Source organism: Equus caballus, chromosome 1 (assembly GCF_041296265.1).
Source record: "Equus caballus isolate H_3958 breed thoroughbred chromosome 1, TB-T2T, whole genome shotgun sequence".
NCBI lineage: Eukaryota > Metazoa > Chordata > Mammalia > Perissodactyla > Equidae > Equus > Equus caballus.
The window spans coordinates 168,529,161-168,549,052 of NC_091684.1; the positions used below are offsets into that span (position 1 = coordinate 168,529,161).

Below are 19,892 nucleotides of genomic sequence, written 5' to 3' on the forward strand. Positions count from 1 at the left end.
TAGCAACTCGTAATTGTTAGTAGAATGGAGAGGGCTTTCTTTTCAAGTTTCAGGTGTTGGCAGAGCATGTAAATAAGAATATTGCAACTAGAGAAAGAGCTGGCGAAGGAGAATTAGTGGCTAGAACTAGAGATTTAGAAAATCTCTGTATAAAAGTTACCTTTAGAACACAAATACAAGTGAGATCTAAAAGGAAGAAATAGAGAGAGAAGTCTTTACAAGATGCTCATATTCAAGAGAATGAAGAAAAATGTGAATAATTCAGGAAACTCGTTGTGAGTATTCTAAAAAAGTAGGAAAAATATCAGGAAAACTTTGACAAAACAGAGAATAGGAAGTTTCCATGTATAGGGAAAAATGTCCAATCTATACATTTAAGATTTATTCATCTTAACATTTGTAAATTATTTCTCATATATAAATGCAATCTAAAAACAGCAGGGTGAAAAGAAAAAGAATAACAGAAACAACAAATAAAGTTGTTAAAATAAAATTTGGATGGTATCCTTTCAACAGTAGTGACAATAAAAGAAAACTTTTTACCACATTGTGGAAATGATACTAATTATTATAGAGGCATAACTTACTTTGTTTGTCTACCAGAAATCTCTTTTTTCTCTCCTTTGGTGAGTTTCTAGCCAACTACAAGTTCTTACAGCCAATGACTAATTACATTCTCCAAGGTAAATGTAGGTCTGAGGGAAAGGAATTCTGTTGGCTTGCCTATTAATAGATAATCTTGTTTGTTTCTTATATTCTCCACTCTTTTGCACTTTTGGTGCTTTATTTGTCTCTAATTTTGTCTCACATGTTAAAATTAAACATGTCTATGTCTACTTTTCTACCACAGGAAATAAGGACTTCTTTGTAAGCTACCAAAAAGTTCCTTAGGTCTGTATAGTAGTGCACAATAATTAATAGTATTTTGCAATTCATTATTTTCTTTTCAGCAAAATAAATCCGATTCACTAGTAAATTATTTATTGTGTAGTTCTTTCCTTTTCCCTGGCACTGAAACCTCAATAAATGATCTTATTTTATAAGTTAAAATGTAGTGGAGAACATTTGGCTCTGAGTCTATATTTGTCTATAGATGTCAACTTCTCAGTTCAAACTGAGGAATATAATCATTAAAGACATAGGTTGTTTCATATGACTAGATAGATCTCTAGTCTTCTTATTTGACAAGGGAATGTGTCAAGCTTTTGAGTGAAATAGAATCCTGTCACAATTTCATTATAGATAAAGGTGAATGACTAATAAGAAAAATCCCAGAGGTTCTATTTATCTAAAAATATTTTAATTATTAATTGAAGACTTAGTTTGCACATCGAAGTCCATTGTGGAATTGTGGTGGTTCTCTCATATTGAATTATCTCCTATGATGATCTGATTCCCTCCTCAATACTATTTTTGTTTTAAGAACCTGATAGCTGGTTTTGCGTTATGATTTCTGAATATTGAATTGATTTCTTTTTACCTAGAAATGATAAGACAATTGGCTTCTCAATAGGATCAAACATCCGTCTAATAGAAAAAGTGAGACAGAAAGAAAAAAAAAGAAGGAAGGGGGAAAATATCTATACATATAAATAATAAAATGATAAATTCTATTTTTATCTTGTTACCTTAACACGCCTCCATACGTAAACAAGCTAGACTTGAACTTATTTTGTTACTCTATATTCCATACAACTAGTATTAAAGTCCACTAGAAAGATACCACTGCCTGATATGATCTTCAAATTCCAGTGTACAGCTACTACAAAGGGATATTTTCTTAAAATTTTCAGCTTGCAATAAACAAGAACAGATAATTGTAGAGTAATGAAGTATTACTAAGTTCAGAACAACATAGAGATTGAGGAACTAAAATAGAAGAAAGAGAAGGAAACTTCTGGAATGCTAGAAAGCACTGAGTTAACTTGAATCATGGAGGACATGGTTGGAATAGAAGCTTTGGTAAGGCAGGGTAGCACAGGAGAAATAGGTACCAGAGAACCAGCTTGTAGCTATTCCTTTCATTTGTATTGTTGCCTCAGAATCAGCCTGTAAACCTCCCAGTGAAACACCAGACTTGCCAACTAACTCCCATCTCCCCGTCTTCTCTTTAAATCGTTTTGGGTTTATTCTCTCTTTTTTCCTCAAACTACTGATTATCTTTTGCTTTCAATATCAGCAATTTATGGTAAAATAAAACAATATTTTAAGCCACAGATTGTGTTACACTATCAAGAACCCTTTGACTTGACTAAAATATTAGAATCTCTGTCACCTATTCATGCTTTATTTGCTAATCAGAATATAAACACGATAGATTGTTTGCTATTACTTCTTGTAAAAATGGAAATTGATTGTTTTTCAAAATAAAGATATTGATCCTTCAACCACAAACTAAAACAGCAAATTTTACTAAAATTAAAAAACGTGAAAAAGAAAAGAAGAAAATAAAAACTATCCTAGAGAAAGGGACTTTTCATTATCAGGATTTGGAGAGATGTAACCCATACAGTTCCCTCTGGGTAGTAATCTAGTTGGTCACTCATGCATCACTCCAGAAACTAATTACCCATTATTAATTAAATGTATGTAGCAGTGAAGCAAAGCCTAAAAACAACCTTCAGGCAAGACAACGTAACCCAAATATCTCATGTTTGGGAAAACTGCCACACAAAAGACTACAGACAAATAATTTTTAATTTATTTGCTGAAATTTAAATTAAATTTGTTGAAATAACTCAGCAAATATTCTTTCTAAGGAATCTTTTAGAAGAAATCAAGAATAAACTGCATCTGATTGTGGTAGGTTGCAAAAAATGGCCACATTTCTTTGAAGCTATTCTCATCAAGGTAGAATCCATCTGGTCCGGTTTTGTGACTTAATTAGATAAATGAAATTCAACAAAAGAGTTTTGTACTACAAATTTCTCCCTTCTCTATGTGAATGATTCCTTGCAATGTGATATTGTCATTCCCACATTCAAAAGGTGGATTCTATTTCTCCATTCCTTTCAAATTGTCACTGGCTTTGGAACTGCTTTGATTAACAGAACATAGTGGATGTGGAATTCTGGATTTTCCAACCTTAGGCATAAAGTGTCTTTGAAACTACTTTTTCATGGCCTTAGACATCTGAGAACATCATGTTACAGAGAAGCCCATATCAGCCTTCATTAAAACGAGAGCCCACATGGAGAGGTCCTGAATGATGAAAGAGCACATAGAGTAAGAGTCCAGTCATACCCCAGCTGATGTGCAAGACACGTGAGGGAAGCCATCTTAGGGCATCTGTGCCGAGTTGACCAACTTAGTCACCACCACGTGAAGAAGATTTGGATGTTCCTGTTGAAATCTTGCTCAAAAAACTTTGTGCCTTTCTTGGGAAGCATTTTGGGATTTAATTTATGCTCCAAAAGCCACATTCATAATTCTTTCTGAGACAGATATTTTTTTACTTTAAGTATACCTGGCTCCTGTGGGACTAAATCTGTCAGATTTCTAGAAGGTCTACTTTCTAGCCAAGATGTTCTGCTACACACTGCCTTAAGTCTTTCTGAAGTCTTAACAAAGTGTATTGGAGCCACATCGTTGATTTATTATTTATTCAGAGGTCATTTCTTACATGGAGAACATTTTTTTCTGCCATTTGGAGAGAATGTTCTGGGCCTTCTACATCTTCTCTAAAATCTTTTGAAAACTAATCCTAAGTGTTTCTTCTTAAGTTCTCTCTCTCTCTCTTCCTGTATGAGGTGCAAAATATTGTGTATGATATGTTTCAAATGTATGTTCAAAAGGAAGAAAAAAGAATGTATATAAAAATTTTACTTATACAGTCACATTTTTGAAAATTCACACAAATGATAGTTTCCTCTCTTGTAGCATGGATTGTGGGTGGGAAATTGCACTGGGAAGTTTTCTCACTGAATATAATTTTTACTTTTAAAAGAATGCTTAACTTTGCAAACATATTTCCTATGCAAATATTAAACCTATGTGTAAAACTTCTTGTGTTTGTCCTATCACTCATCTCATCTTGTCTGAGTCATTTCCATGTCATTAAATTGCAATACTATTCATAGTTACACCACCTAAAATCTTTTGAGTTATTTCAGATTCCTCTTTTCAGACATCATGGCTATCAGTAAGTCCAAATGTCTTGACCATCGAAATATATTCTGAGTTCTCTTTATTCCTTCTACTGTTCTCTCCTCCTCCTCACCCCCTCAACCCAGGCTAAGTCACCAACATCCCTTGTGCATGAGACTGCAAAATCTCCCAACTATGTTCCTTGCTTTTACACTTGTGTGCCTCAAATCCATTCTCCACACAGTAGCCAGAAGGATCTTCAGATTACAAAAGTCCTCATTATAGTTACACGGTTAGAATAATGACCAAACGCCACCTCCTATGCAACATCTGCCTTCCTCTCTGGCATTGCCTTATTCTCTTCTGCCATTTGCCCACAGTCTCTCTCTACCCTAGTCTCCTTTCTCTTCCTGAATGCACCAGCATTTTCCGCCCTCGTGGCCTTTGTTCTTGACCTTCCTGTTACTAGGAATGCCCTACCCTCTGATCTCCCCATAGTTAGATTTGTCTAGTTATTCAGACTTCATTTTAAATATCACCTTCTCAGAAAAGACTTTCTTAATACTCAATAAAAAATAACACCCTATTTGTCTCCCTTCATTCTCCAATATATAATACACTGTAATAGTACGCTGTTATAGTCTTTTATTCCCCAACATTTCATTGCCTACTTTCTTCGCTCTTTGACTGGTTCCCTCCGCTAGAATGTCAAATCTCTGAGACCAAGGACCTGGTGTTTGTAATGAGTATTAAATGACTGACCCACCAATACAATAAGCCTTCCAAATGATAGATGCTCAAAACTTTTGGTAAAATAAAGAAATTCATTTCCAATTTTTCTGGAAATCCTGGAGGAAGTTTATAAAATTTTCCCCGGAAACTACTATCATGGGTGAAGCCAGGACACTAATCTTGTCTTTGAGTTACATTTTTGTGGTATTTTCACCATTACTGGTGAACTTGTTAGGCAAAATAATTCAGGTAAATCTGAGAAACACACACACACACCCACCCTTCTTTTTAATGCTATAAAATTGCGTAAGATAAAAAACTTTCTAAGCAGAGAGGAGAGGACACCTGCAGACTAGTTAAGATCTTAGTATTACTTTTAATTAATTATAAAGCATTGTGGTAAATTCTGAGAAGTCTATAATTATATAAAACACAGCAAAAACAAAACAAACACTGCCTTTCCAAGATCTCTCATCCTTTCTCTCCCCCTTCATCTCTCCTCTTCTTTCCCTCCCCTCCTTGTGCTGTATCTTTTTACATGGCTTTGCAGTACATGCGTCTCTGTGGATATGATTTCTCTGTCCCTTCATCTTCTCTCCTATTTCTTCTATGTATGTCTTTCCACTTTTTCCCTCTGTTCTTTTCTCTTTTCCAATTATCTTATATTTCTAGCTTTCTGTCTCTCTGGGAAGTTATCCTACAAATAAACTTTCACATAGGCAAAATGACTTATGTTCAAAGATATTTATTTGTAGCACAGATTATAATAGGAAAAAAACTGAACACAACATTATCTCCATCTCTTTACCTCTCTCTTCCACTTTTCAACATCTCCCATGACATCTCAGGCTGAACTGAACATAAATTTGAATGAAAGTATACTTGACTGTATATTGTATTTCTTTTTGTGGAAGTTGTTTGTTACATTAATTGTAATGTGACTCAGATTTATCCCATGTTTCTTTCTAAACTAAATTAAATGGATTTTTGTGTGATTAAATATTGTTTCTTCTATGTAGAATTGAAAAACAGAAATGTTCTCATTTTGCTATGGTAGAACTCAAGAACTACGTATTCAAAAGAGTGAATAAGTGTAAATACCAAGCTTTCAATAGAGTAATTCTTTTTTTTTGAGAGGATGCATACCTAGAGGAACTAGTTCACAGAACACCATGAAACTGTCTTATTTAAGGAGAATTATTCCTGAAAAATCTTTTCTAAGTGTAATATATTCTCTCTCTAACCAGCTATTCTCTACCAAAAATATGCAGATACTACCATGTTTACCATGAACTTAGTCTCACTACTTACCTTCTTATTAAACATCAATGCCTTCTTATTACTTATATGATCTATAAAATAAGATCTAAAAATACCTCTTCAGGCTTACTACTTACATTATGTCTAATAAATATATGTGCCATTCTGTTATCACTGACACTGATAAAATGTCAAATTCAAAATCCTAGCATGACCCATTGGGGCCTTAGCTGGCACATGTTTTGAATATTTAATTCTTAAAATGCCCTTGTCTTGTCCTTTTTCTAATTATAGATGACATTCTAATAATTCCCGTTGGAAATATTCTGCAAGGTAAAGGTGGCTATAAAATCCCAAAGCACATTTTCTGTTGCATCACACATTAGTAGAGCAAATTTCAGAATCTGTGATGTTCCACCATGAGAACATATATTTAAAGAATAATTGTGGAATGATCAGTTAATCTCCTTTTTGTCAGAAGGAAGGGGATAGCCATTTATTTGGGGGTAGCACTGGACCCCCAGCAAGGTGAAACTTTTGGTCTTTCTTCATATTTAAAAGAAATTGAGAAGAAGAAGAAATTCATGCTATTCATCTGGAATAACTGCTGCTTTAAGATGCATGAGAATAGAACAATGCTGCAGAAACAGAAAAAGGGTGAGATCTAAATTCAGATATACAGCACTTTCTACCCTGTCTCAGAAATACACCTCTTGCCATATCATCCTCATGGTTAGTATCATTTTAAAGGGGTAAAATATTTAATTCCACTATTATAAAAAAGCAAAAATACTAGTAGCTTTGGGAGATTCACCATCTGGATTTAAATTTGATATCATTCAAATGGCTTATTGTTTTCCCCCTTGCTAAATCAGAGATAAATGGGAGGAGGAAATCAGGTTGCAAATGAGAAGGGGGAGGCTGAGTCCAAGAGATAAATTTCCACTGACTGCACAATGTTCCAAATCTCTTGGTTCCCACACTCAGCTGGCAGGAGTTTTTTCTCTTGCATATGGTCGTAGCATACACCAATATAAGGCTCAGAGTTAGGGATCTTCCAGCAAGAAAGTCTTGATTCACAAACCCTGGCTGACTTAGACAAGAAAACTTCACATGAACCCTTCCTTGAACATCCAGAAGCTCTTATCCTGAAGTAACTCAGATTTAAGCAGTCACTTCTCCTCTGGAATTAAATCCAGGTCAGCGACAAAAGATTTACTGACATAGTGTCAGTTTATCATTTTTTACTGGAATTTGTCTAATCACTGAATGTTTCTCAGTTCGGTTTAAGTAGATATGAATTGGCTACTCTCATTTGCACTTCATGTCAAGCAAGTGGAGTAGAAAGAATGGATATATTATTTTTCCTTTGTAGATTAAAAAAATTCAGATTTTTAAAGACTAAATGACTTGCCTAAAGTTATATAGTTACCAAGTTGCAGAAATAGTGACTTAAATAAGATAGAATAATTTCCAAGCCAGGGTTCTTCCTATAACGTTTCTGATACTGTCTAAAACCTTAGAATATTAAAGGACAATAAAGGTTTCCATTATTCAGTTTAACTATCCTATCTAATTGATAAGTAATTGTCTGCGTAAAGATTTGTGAAATTGAATGTTTCATATGAACTTCAACACTAGTATCAATTAGGTCTTTTCCATGTTCTTCCGCCTCATCTGCATTTTTCAAAAACTTGAAAAATATTATTTTTCAACAACTTGAAATATAGAATCAATACAGTAACAGATACTACTTTTTTGAATTTTCATTAAATGTATTCATGCTGGCAGGGGTGATATTAAGGAGATTTATTTTAAAGCACAAAGATAAATTACTTCACTTTTAATAGAATGAGTTAGAGACAGACAAAATATGTGAAGTAACTAATAAATGGTTGAGGCTGAGTAAACTTCAAAGAGGATAATGTTCAGGAGGAAAGACACAGCACTGAGGAGCAAGTTAAGCATTTTCAATTTGTAGAGAAATTCATCGGAACAGAACACTGAGGAGGCACCTTCTCACTCTACCTTGGAAGGAGAAAAATAATCTATAATCTCAGAATTAATAGAAAGACAGGCATTGAATTTAATGAGGTAGAATGCATGTAGAGAACAAAGCGATAAAGATCTAAGATTGAAAAACTGTGGGCAAATGAGAGGAAGAAGAAAGAATGGTAAGGAAGAGAGCAATGAGGAAGGAAAAGCAAAGGATATTGGGAGAGACATGGCAAGAAAAAAATAAAACAATAAAAGAAGCTAAAGCAAATGTAAAAAGAATAACTGAGAATATGAGTGTATGAAGATACAGTAGCAGGAAGAAAATGGGAAAAGATAAAAAATACAAAGTAAGCAAGAAGAAAAGAATGAGGAAAGATGAAGGAGTGAGACACTTGCATGGTGATCAGGTCCGCAAACACTTGGCTTCAGGAGCTGGCCTGATAGCAGTTGGAATCCAGGTATGCTCAGTGTTGCCTGCAGATGCTGTGTGTCTACACTCTGAGAAAGGGGAAGGATATGGGCACTCTCTCTACCTGCATGTCTTCGGGGCCAGATGTGTTTTTGTGTCAGAAGAAATAACAAGGAAGGTTAGAGATGATGAAAGCATTCAGGTCTTAGTCTACTCTGACAATATTTATTTGCCTTATCTGACTAGAATTAAAAGCTTGTCCCTGTGAGATCCATTGTTTTGTACATTTTTCTGGAATTCATTTTGTCAGAGTAATGTCCATCTGAAGCACATCTATTCTCAATCTCCTTGATGAGAGCAATTTGAGAATCACTGGAACAAAAGATACGTAAATAAGAATGGGAGAGGGAAAGTGGATTACAGACTTTATGTGGTTTGGGATCCCATCTGTTAGTAACAGATAGGGGATAGAGATGGATGACAGAAAATAAAACAAGGGAAGAGTGCAACAGAGTATAATTCTCAGTGCTCCCTGTGTCTTGGAATTGTCAACCCAAAGAAGTATGAAATAACTCTAAGTGAGCACCTGGAATGCAAAAAATGTAAGAATAGGTGGGGGGAACTATTGACTTACTTTTCTAAGAGCAAGTTTCCATAGGCTGATTAGGGAATGAATGCAGAGGCCAATAGGTGTTGAAGTGGGTAGAAGACAGAAGGAAGCTCCTAAGCTAATATGAAGGGCACCAAAGAGTTTTTTCCTGTATCAATTTGCTTGGACTCACTATATATGTGTTTCTAGTGAATATGTATTTGTACTCACAAATATGTGCCCACGTGTTATAAATTCTTTTTCCATAAAGTTTGGTTGCTAGTTAGAAATGTTACTAATCTCCTAGAACCAATGTTCTGATGTTTCCTAATAGGAGTGCCCTAGAACATCAATGTATGGCCTAAATTTCCCATGAGTTCTCTTTCTGGACTTTTTAAGGTTGATTTTTCTTTATTCTTTTCCTTTTTTTCCTCTTCCTGGCTCCTCTTTCTAAGGATGCTACTAACAATTTCTGTTAAAATTCAATTGGGAATTTTTCTCTCTCCAGTCTTCCCCTCTTCATTCAATGGCACTTAAAAAATTTCTTGCGATATAATCAACATACAAAATTTACCATTTTAAGCGTATGATTCAATGGTTTTAAGTGTATTTAGAGTTATTCAAGCATCAACATGATATAATTTTACAACATTTTCATCACCCCAAAAAAGAAACCAACCACATACTCATTAGCAGTCAATCCCCATCCCACCCTAGGCCCAAGCAATGATTACTCTACTTTCTGTCTCTACAGATTTACCCTGTGTGGACATTTTATGTAACTTGAATTATACAATATGTGGTCCTTTGTGATTGGTTCCTTTCACATAGCATAATGTTTTGATGCTCATCCATGTTATAGCATATATCAGTAGTTCATTCCTTTTTATTGCCAAATTGTATTCCATTGTATCCATAGCACTTTTGAAGAACAAATATTGTATGTAATTAAAAATCAAGGGATATATTTTTGTATGTTGCATATAAAATGTATATAGCAATCTTTATAATCTTATAACTAAGTCTTTCAGTTTTTAAATCATTCATATCAACAGCCAAAGATGCACAGATATCACAGTGTATTAATATTTATTTATAAAATATATTTCTATAATTAAAGTAATATAAAAACTAGAAAACAATCATAAATACAAAAGTTTTTTAAAGCATAATTTATAATAATAGAGAAGGTCCACTATTTTTATGTACACCAATGGATTATCCTGTGCACTCCTCAGGGGTAAGCACACCCTACTCTGGAGACCACTATGTAGACTACACTTTAATTCTGGATGTCTCCAGAATGAATAGAATTCTTATTTAGACCAGATTATAGCCTGAAAAGGGGAAATATTTACACAAGCAATATCATGATTAATGGGAATTATATCATTTGCTTATCATTCTGAGATATGAGGAAAAGTAGGTTATGGATATAGGGTGAGCAAATAAGACTGGATTAGTATTAATTAGGATTTAAGAATAGGGTGTGGAGTAGATGCAGATTTGGGATACAATCAGGGGTGTAACAAGGGAATACCTCTAAGTTAGATGAACTGTAGAGTTCTTGCTTGAGATCCTGGTGACTAGTTTGGAGTAAGAATGCACAAGCATGCCAAAGCAGAACAATGTGATGGGAACCAGTAAGGCACAGATTCAGAAAACAAAGCCTATAGCTACCGACCAGGGACTAGGGATTCTACAGGAGCTGAAAGAAAGAAGCACCTGCAACACACTGCTCTGTGGGGATAAAGAGAAGGGACCAAAACCTAGAAACTATTCTAAATAACAGAGACAGTACACCACCACTAACAAGAACAGAAACAAAATAAAAACGATAGGAAAAACCCTGACAAACTTGAAAATAGTTAAGTTTTGTTTCAATCAAGAAATTTCTAAAATACCTCAAACAAAGTAGCCCAGACTGCTACAAGAGGACAAATATATAGAAGCACATGGTTACATGAGAAGGAGAGATTCCTTGGAAGGAATCAGGAAAATAAAGGAGAGTTACAGTGCACAAGTTATTTTCAAGTAGGGAAGTGTTTGATGTAGCAAATATTGTTTTCATCCAGAGAAGAGCTATGGAATAGGTGAAAAGGTGGTTATAACAGATAATATTTTGTCCTTTGTTATTCTGCAGACTGAGAGGTGATGGAGAGGGAGAACAGCACAGTGGTGACAGAATTCATCCTCCTTGGTCTCACCCAGTCTCAAGACGCTCAACTCCTGGTCTTTGTGTTAGTCTTAATTTTCTACCTCATCATCCTCCCTGGAAATTTTTTCATCATCCTCACCATCAGATTAGACCCTGGCCTCACAGCCCCCCTCTACTTCTTTCTGGGAAACCTGGCCTTCCTGGATGCATCCTACTCCTTCATTGTGGCTCCCAGGATGCTGGTGGACTTCCTCTCTGAGAAGAAGGTAATCTCCTATGGAGGTTGCATCACTCAGCTGTTTTTCTTGCATTTCCTAGGAGCAGGAGAGATGTTTCTTCTTGTTGTGATGGCCTTTGATCGCTACATGGCCATATGTCGCCCTTTACACTATTCAAATCTCATGAACCCTAGAGTCTGCTATGCCTTGCTGTTGGCTCTGTGGCTTGGTGGCTTTGCCCATTCCATTGTACAAGTAGCCCTTATTCTCCACTTGCCCTTCTGTGGCCCAAACCAGCTAGATAACTTCTTCTGTGATGTGCCACAGGTCATTAAGCTGGCCTGTACAGATACCTTTATGGTGGAGCTCCTGATGGTCTCCAACAGTGGCCTGCTCACCCTCCTATGCTTCCTGGGACTTTTGTCCTCCTATGTGGTCATCCTCTATCGTGTAAAGGGGCATTCCTCTGAACGGAAGAACAAGGCTATCTCCACATGCACCACACACATTATCATTGTGTTTCTCATGTTTGGACCTGCCATCTTCATCTATACACGCCCCTTCAGAGCCTTCCCAGCTGACAAAGTGGTTTCTCTCTTTCACACAGTGATCTTTCCTTTGATGAACCCTGTAATCTATACCCTTCGCAACCAGGAAGTGAAAGCTTCCATGAGGAGGTTATTGAGTCGGCACATGGTTTGCTGAATGGAATAGCAAGAAAAAGAAAAGCCTAATTGGAATCAATTATATCACTTATTCCTGAATGCACTGAATCAGTCAGTCATTCAGCAAATACTGTATTTATTAATCACTTCCAATTTTTAGGCACTATTCTAGTTGTATGAATGAGACAGGTAAGATTTCACATCTCCTGGGGTTACATTCAATTGGATAAAGACAGGTTAAACTATAAAATTGAAAAAACCCAATAAAATCTGAAAGATATAGTACTTTGAAGCAAATAAAACAGAATACTGTGATAGAGTTCGACTGAGAGATGGTAGTTACTTTACTTTTGGTTATTAAGCAAGTTCTTGTTGAGTAGTATTTAGCTAATATCTAGATATTTAGCTAATATCTAGATGACTTGAAAAAACCAACCATTCAATTACCTGGGGACAGAAAATTCTAAGCGGATATGATGACCTGTTCAAGGACATAAAGATGTTATGAGCTTGGTACATTTGTGAACCAGAAACAGGAATAGAGTAGCTGTAGCATAGTTAATGAGTGTGAAAATGGCAGGAATTGAAGTTGGAGAGGTTAGTAAGGGCAAAGTGTTGTATTCTAGGTGAAGGTAAGTTCAATTTATTCAAATTTCAAAGAAAGGCCTTTATGAGGCATTAGGCAAGAGAGTAACTATCTGATGTTTCCTATTGACTTAAGGCAAGATGCTCAAGATTCTGAAGAAAGGGCTTTGTGTGGTAAAATATCACTAAGTAGAAAGTATCATGCTGTTAAGTGTTTTTTATAGACCCTTAAAAACCTAGTTATTTTTTTCTACATTGATGGAGGGAGGAAAGGAAGCTGTTATACTCCATGAGAAACTGTGATGAAACTACTTAACTTTATATTTTAAAGTTTTGGGGAGTTTTGTGGTTATGCCTAATGGTTATTTTTTAAATTTTAGAGAGAAATTTGAGTTTACTGAAAAATCTTTTCACTCTGAATGCAATGACAAGCATTTGGTGTGTCAGTCATTATTTGGGTACAGAGAAATAAACCATTTTTTTTTTTTTTCTTTTTCTCATTTATTGATTTAGATTTCTTTGAGGGGTAGTACATGGCATTAGGTGCTTACAAAATCATGGAAAAGCCTCTAGGAGTACCTTTTGAGGTGACATCTAGTAATCAATCCTAAAACATAACCAATAAATTGGTATATCAAAGGAGTTACTGTCTTCATAGCAATCATAGAACTAGGAAATACAGAAGTCATTTTTTGACTGCTGGCTCTAGGATCACAACACTTGGCACATGGCCTATGATCAGGAAAATACTCTAGAGTTGCTCTAGTACTACTAAATATCCCCACACAAAATGGAAACCTTACATTCTGTTGTCTCTATGCTCACTTCCATCATTTCTAAATTTAAATCTTACATAAGTGAATCAGAAGTCCTGAGGGTTCAGTTTTAATCCTGGAAGTCTATGGATGAACCAGAGATGGACTGAGTCTATGAAGGCTGCAAATCAGTTTAAACTCAACAAAATCTCTGATTGGATTAAGGCAGGGTTTCTCATCCTTGGCATTATTGACATTTGGAACCATTCACTTATTTTATTGTGGGGTATTGTCTTGTGCATTACAGATTATTTAGCAGAGTTCCTGACCTCTACTTACTAGGGACGATTAGCATCTCATTAGTTGTAACAAATGCAAATATCTCTATGCTTTTTCCAATGTCCTCTAGAGGGCAAATTTGCCCTCAGTTGAGACACATTGGATTAAGAGAATTAACATCCGCTATATGGATACTACTAATGAGATGGATGAATCTTACTTTCGGGAAAGTAACATGATATAATTTTTAATTTTAAAAATCCATAATTTATTATAAAATCAATGTAAACACCAAAAGATAGAAATACATTATAAAAATATGAGAAAAAGATAAATGGTTAAAATATAAGCAGAAATCATCCAGAGTATGAAAGCAAATAAAACTAACAGCCTAATTACAATGATAAGTATGATTAAGACAATAGAAGGAAAAGTGTAGCAAATAGGTAAGAAAAAGAAAACTAGAGAATTTCAACAGAGAATAGAATTTACAAAAATAATGAAATAAAAATTCCAGAATTGGAAAAGTTCTGAAATGAAAAATTCATTAGATGAGCTTAAAATCAGATTAAGTACAGATGACTAAAAAGTGAGCTGAAAGTTAAGTCAATAGAAAATAATACAATTGAAATGCAAATAGGAAAAAGAATAGAAAATATAGAAAAGAACATAGGGTACGTGGGATACAATGAAAACGTCTTACACACATGTAATTGCAGTCAAAGTAGGATAGGGAAAAGGGAGAATGGGAGAGATGCAATATTTGAAGAGATAATCACCAAGAACATTTACAAACTGATAAAAGACATCAATCCACATATACAAAAACTCTGTGAACCACAACAGAATAAAGACTAATAAAAGACTCAAACACATCAATGTAAGATAGATGAAAATATAAAATAAAGAGAAAATTTTAGAGGCATCTTGGGTGAGTAATGCATTAGATTTGAAAGAAACAAAGTGGGACTTACAGCTTTCTCCATAACAGAAACATGGGAGCCAGAGGACAATGAAGTGACATCTTTAATGTGCTGAAAGAAAATAATACAAACCAAATTGTCTATATGAGATCAAAGCATAGTGTTTAAATGAAAGTGAAATAAAGACATTTTCAGAAAAATAAAACTGAGTGAATTTGCGGTCTAAGAAGTTGCAGTAAATAAATATTAACAGCCTTTCCTCAGGTAAGAGAAAACAATCTCGGGGGGAAACACTAATTTGAAGGAAAGAATAAAGAACAAGTAGATTGTCAAATACGTTGGTCTATGTAAATAAGTATATAGTGCTCATTGAGTATAGAAAAAATATTATGATGTCTTGTGAGGTTTGTCATACATTTATATATATGTTCTTTTGTCATATAAATATAAATGCAGGACAATAGTTGTGAAAAAAGTAACAACTTGCATTTAATAGGAGTGTTATTGATATGGTTGGATTAAAATTTGCTTTCTTGCCAGATGTTTCATATTTATTTACATCTTTTCCAATTTTTCTGCTTTCTTTTGGTTTAATTGGAAAAAGCAAAGAAATGGATTCTCTCCCAGAGCTTCCAGAAAGGAGCGCAACTCTGCCAACACTGTGAGTTTATCCCAGTGAGACTTGCATCAGACTCCTGACATAAAGACAATAAGTTTTCTTCTATTTTAAGTCACTAAATTTGTGCTAATTGTTTACTGCAGCAAAAGTAAATTGCTATACCACAGTCTGGTTAAATAATAAAAACCTAGTTTTTCTTTTTCTATCCTTTTACTTTTAGTCTATATGGGTCTTTATTTATTTATTTTTTTAAGATTTTATTTTTTCCTTTTTCTCCCCAAAGCCCCCCGGTACATAGCTGTGTATTCTTTGTTGTGGGTTCTTCTAGTTGTGGCATGTGGGATGCTGCCTCAGCGTGGTCTGATGAGCAGTGCCATGTCCGCGCCCAGGATTCGAACTAATGAAACACTGGGCCTCCTGCAGCGGAGCGTGCGAACTTAACCACTCGGCCACGGGGCCAGCCCCTATGGGTCTTTATTTTTAATGGTAGTTTCTTGTGTGTAACATATATCTTATCCCATACTACAGTCTCTGAATTTAATTGGATTATTAGGCCATTTACCTTTATCATGATTATGCATATTGTTTGGTGAAAATTGATAATCTTTCTATTTTATATTTATTTCATCTGTTCTTTTTTCTTTTTTTGAATACTTGAGTGTTCTTTTATATTATTATTCCTTAGTGTTTATTATTTCTTTAAACATTCATATTGATAATATTGTCTTCTTAGCTATTTCTTTTTCTTGTGATTTTTAGTGGTTGTTTCACGGTTATAAATACATACTACACATTTTAACTTATCACAGTCTAACTTCAATATTACATCTTTACAGGTATCATATTAGAAACTTACAAGAGTATACTTCTATTAACCTCCTTTTAGCCCTTGTGTTTGTATTGTTTTATATTTAACATCTAATATTCTACTGAGATAATTCATTCAATGATATAATGTTATTAGTTTTGCTTTGTGTGGCCATTTACCTTTTAAAGAGATTTATATAATAAAAATTGTCTTTTATTCTCTTCATCTTTCATTTTGTATAGTTCTATTTCTGTCTTTAAGTTGACTAACTTTTCTTCTGCATCATTTCTGTCATTAGTACCATCCAATGAATTTTTTACCTCTAAAACAGAATAGTTCAATTCCATGTGTCAATTTGAATTTTTTTTTTAATATCTTCCATGACTCCACCTGACCATTGTATAGTAGCATTACTACGCCTTCTCCTGATGATCAAGGTAAATTACCCTTTACAAGATGATGGCATCTTTCCTTTTCTTTAAGTCTCTTGGAAAGAAAAACATAAAGTGATTAAGTGGTGGCGATAGCTTGAAGTTAATAGAAATCTTCCTACATCTCCAGGTGAAAGCATGTCCCCAAATTTCTAGAGTTAGAGCATGAAGTTGTGGGAAAAGAAAGCACAAATTCTATAAGTGGGTTATAAGAATCAAAGATACATGATGAATATTCTTGTTCCAAAGCGTATAAATTCTTCCTATTGGGGACAAAACTACAGATAATAGTCATTGATTAAGAATGTAGGAGGTCAGTCTTGTGGCTGAGTTGTTAAAGTTCCACACATTCCACTTTGGCAGCCCAAGTTCACCGATTTTGATCCCAGGTGCAGACCTACTCCACTCATCAACCATGCTGTGGAAGCATCCCACATACAAAATAGTGAAAGATTGGCACAGATGTTAGCTCAGGGCTAATCTTCCTCAAGCAGAAAGAAAAGAGGAAGATTGCCAATGGATATTAGTTCACTGTGAATCTTCCTCACCAAAAACAAAACAAGTCAGTCCCCCCAAAAAGGGGCCAGCCCATTGGCATAGTAGTTAAGTTTGCACACTCCACTTCAGCAGCCTGGGGTTTGCAGGTTTGGCAAGACCTAGCACCGCTCATCAAGCCACACCATGGTGGCATCCCACATAAAAGAGATAGAGATTGACACAGATGTTAGCTCAATGGCAATCTTCCTCAAGCAAAAAGAGGAAGATTGGCAACAGATGTTAGCTCAGGGCCAATCTTCCTCAAAAAAAAAAAGAAAGAAAGAAACAGATTGTATACTTCATCCTAGAGAATGCCATCTCAAGATAGCTGGTCACAATCTAAAAATTGACGCTTCAACTGTGATATCAAATGATTGCTCCAATGCTCTATCAACCAGCACAGTAGCTTCACTGTTATGCAGTAAATGATAAGGCCAGTAGGTCTTTGATAATTGGTCAACTCTTGAATCTCTTTTGCTGAAAAGTAAGTTTAATTAACTGAGTTATATTATAAGAAAACTCTTCGTAGATTAAACATTTTCTATATCCTCAGAGAGTGATGATGGTCAAAAGCCTGTGGACAGGGAAAGGGAACTTGAACCTAGTACATATGTTGATTCCTGTGAAGACAAATCATTGTCCCATCTATAATGGAATGGGTCAATGTATTCAACTTGTCCCAAGTGGCTAATTAGTCTCCTCAAGGGATAGGATAAGAATAGGGGCTCAGGTTGTCCTTTATTGGTGACAGATTGGACATTTATTGTACCACAGCAACATCAGTCTTGGTGAGTAGGAGGGCTTGCGTAGTCTTCCTTTCTGACACTATGGATACTTCAATGATAGGGGGTAGCTTATGTCAACCATCCCAGCCATTCTTTCTCCTTGGTTGTTTAGTGCCTCTTTTCTGATGTTCTCCAGTCAATATTAATATCAAATAGTGCAGCTCATCATGGACATCTCTGTTCCTATAGTCAGCTAAAGTTCTGCAATCAGACAGTCCATTCCTACTCAGGCGTAGCAGAATGCCACGAGCTGATTTCCAACTCAGGATTAGGTCTCTGCTGCATATGGCATGGTCATACTACATGATCTTACAGAACAGCATTATGATTCTTGTATTAGGATTTGCCCAAACTTATAAGTGGTGTATTTCCTAGCTTGGATAACTTGAGTATTGACAATTTACCTGGGCATATGGCCCTAGTGGTAAGGCTACTTTTACTTTATACCAGATCTTCTAAGATGACTTTCCTGAACTAAGTCACACTAAAAACTGGAAAACTCCATGTCAATATAAGTAATATTCACAAATTGGAGTATTTTGCCTCTAGAACTTGAAGAGGACCATGAGACACTACACTTTATTCTTTGTGGTGTAGTGATTTAGGTACAAGATGCAATATTTTAACTTTGAAGCTGATGTCCCAGCATACTTTCCATGAATAGACTCTGAAAGACTTCACTAATTTGGCAGGACCCTGCCTTCTTAAGTAAATGAGGCTTTCATCCTCACACTTGGCCCTTCGGAGTAACCAAATCTGAGAAGAGAAAATGTTTTCTTATGTTTTATTTTAGGCATATTGAAAATTTCTCTTAACTACCCTCTAAATAACTGTACCACACATGTCCTTAACTAGAATTGTCTTTGTACTTGTTGGTGTGCTAGTCATAAACTTTGATAGCAGTGTTATCAATAAATTATATAGAGATTTATTTTCTCGTGTAAAACAAATCCATATAATCTTAGTCCAGTGTTGGTATAGCAGTGGCACAAAATCACCATGGACTTCAAAACCTCCTCTCTGCGCACTCCTATTTTCTTAGAATTTGTCCCAAAATATCTGTAGGAATTCCACACATCACATTTGTATTCCAGATGGAATAACTAATAAAAGGATGTATACCGTTATGGGTCCATTTTCCTTCGAATCCATTCTTATCATTTCTCCAAATTTACTCTGTGTTGTAGGAAGCCCTTAGTCATTGAGATTGCATTTTCAGGTACCTACATCATCTGGCATCCAGATGGCGACTAACAGTATTCATTTAAATACTGTAATAGTGTATTTTTATTTCTGTAACTATTTACAGTATTTAACGTCAGTAAAAAAACTGATATTTTTTCAGATTAGACCTAAAGAAACATGGGGTTGGGGAGAAGCAAAGAGTATAGCTCTCCAGTGAGTCAGCCCCTAAAGAGAATTTTCAGAATGTAGTTACCTGATGATACTGTTTTCTTTCATGTTATTTGCCACTTCTAATTGCAAGAGAAGCTGTAAAGTGTCTCTAAATAGATTCAGGTGTCTGTTACTAATGAAGACTGGGAGAAGGCTACTTGACAGACACTAGCAGTCTCAGCTACATGGTCTGTGCTCATTGGGAAACTAGTGACTGGTGAGGAAAATGGAGGAGCTGTGATTTACCTAGGCTGGTGAGATGCAGCTTTTTAAAACAAGGTTTGAAACTCCATGGAGGCACAAAGGAAACTGATCCCAAAGAAAATAAGCTTTCATTATCAAGAAAGAGTGAAGAGTCGTGGTTGGGAAACTAACAAATTCTGCCAGAGCCAGCTATCATCACTGTTATTCTTTATTGCTCGAAAATTATAGTTAATGGAATACAGCACAAAACAAGTATTAAAAACATTATTAATGTTTTCAGATCATTTTATCAGTAACTAAATAAAGAAGAAAACCAAGAAGGAAAAAAAATTAAAATGGCATTTCAGCAATGATATTATTTATCACTTAAATATGTGAAAAATGAAAGTGATAGCAATAAGATTAGTAATAGCAGTAAGATTCCTTTGCTAAGGAAAAAGACATGTTAAGGATAGC

The 19,892-nt window shown here is 35.2% G+C and overlaps 1 protein-coding gene across 1 annotated transcript; it reads left to right on the forward strand.

Moving 5' to 3' along the window:
- Positions 1-11,228: 11,228 nt before the first annotated feature.
- OR4N5 (olfactory receptor family 4 subfamily N member 5) lies at positions 11,229-12,155 on the forward strand. The gene has a single exon (NM_001391554.1). The coding sequence runs from the start codon at positions 11,229-11,231 to the stop codon at positions 12,153-12,155; it is 927 nt and encodes a 308-aa protein (NP_001378483.1).
- Positions 12,156-19,892: the final 7,737 nt, after the last annotated feature.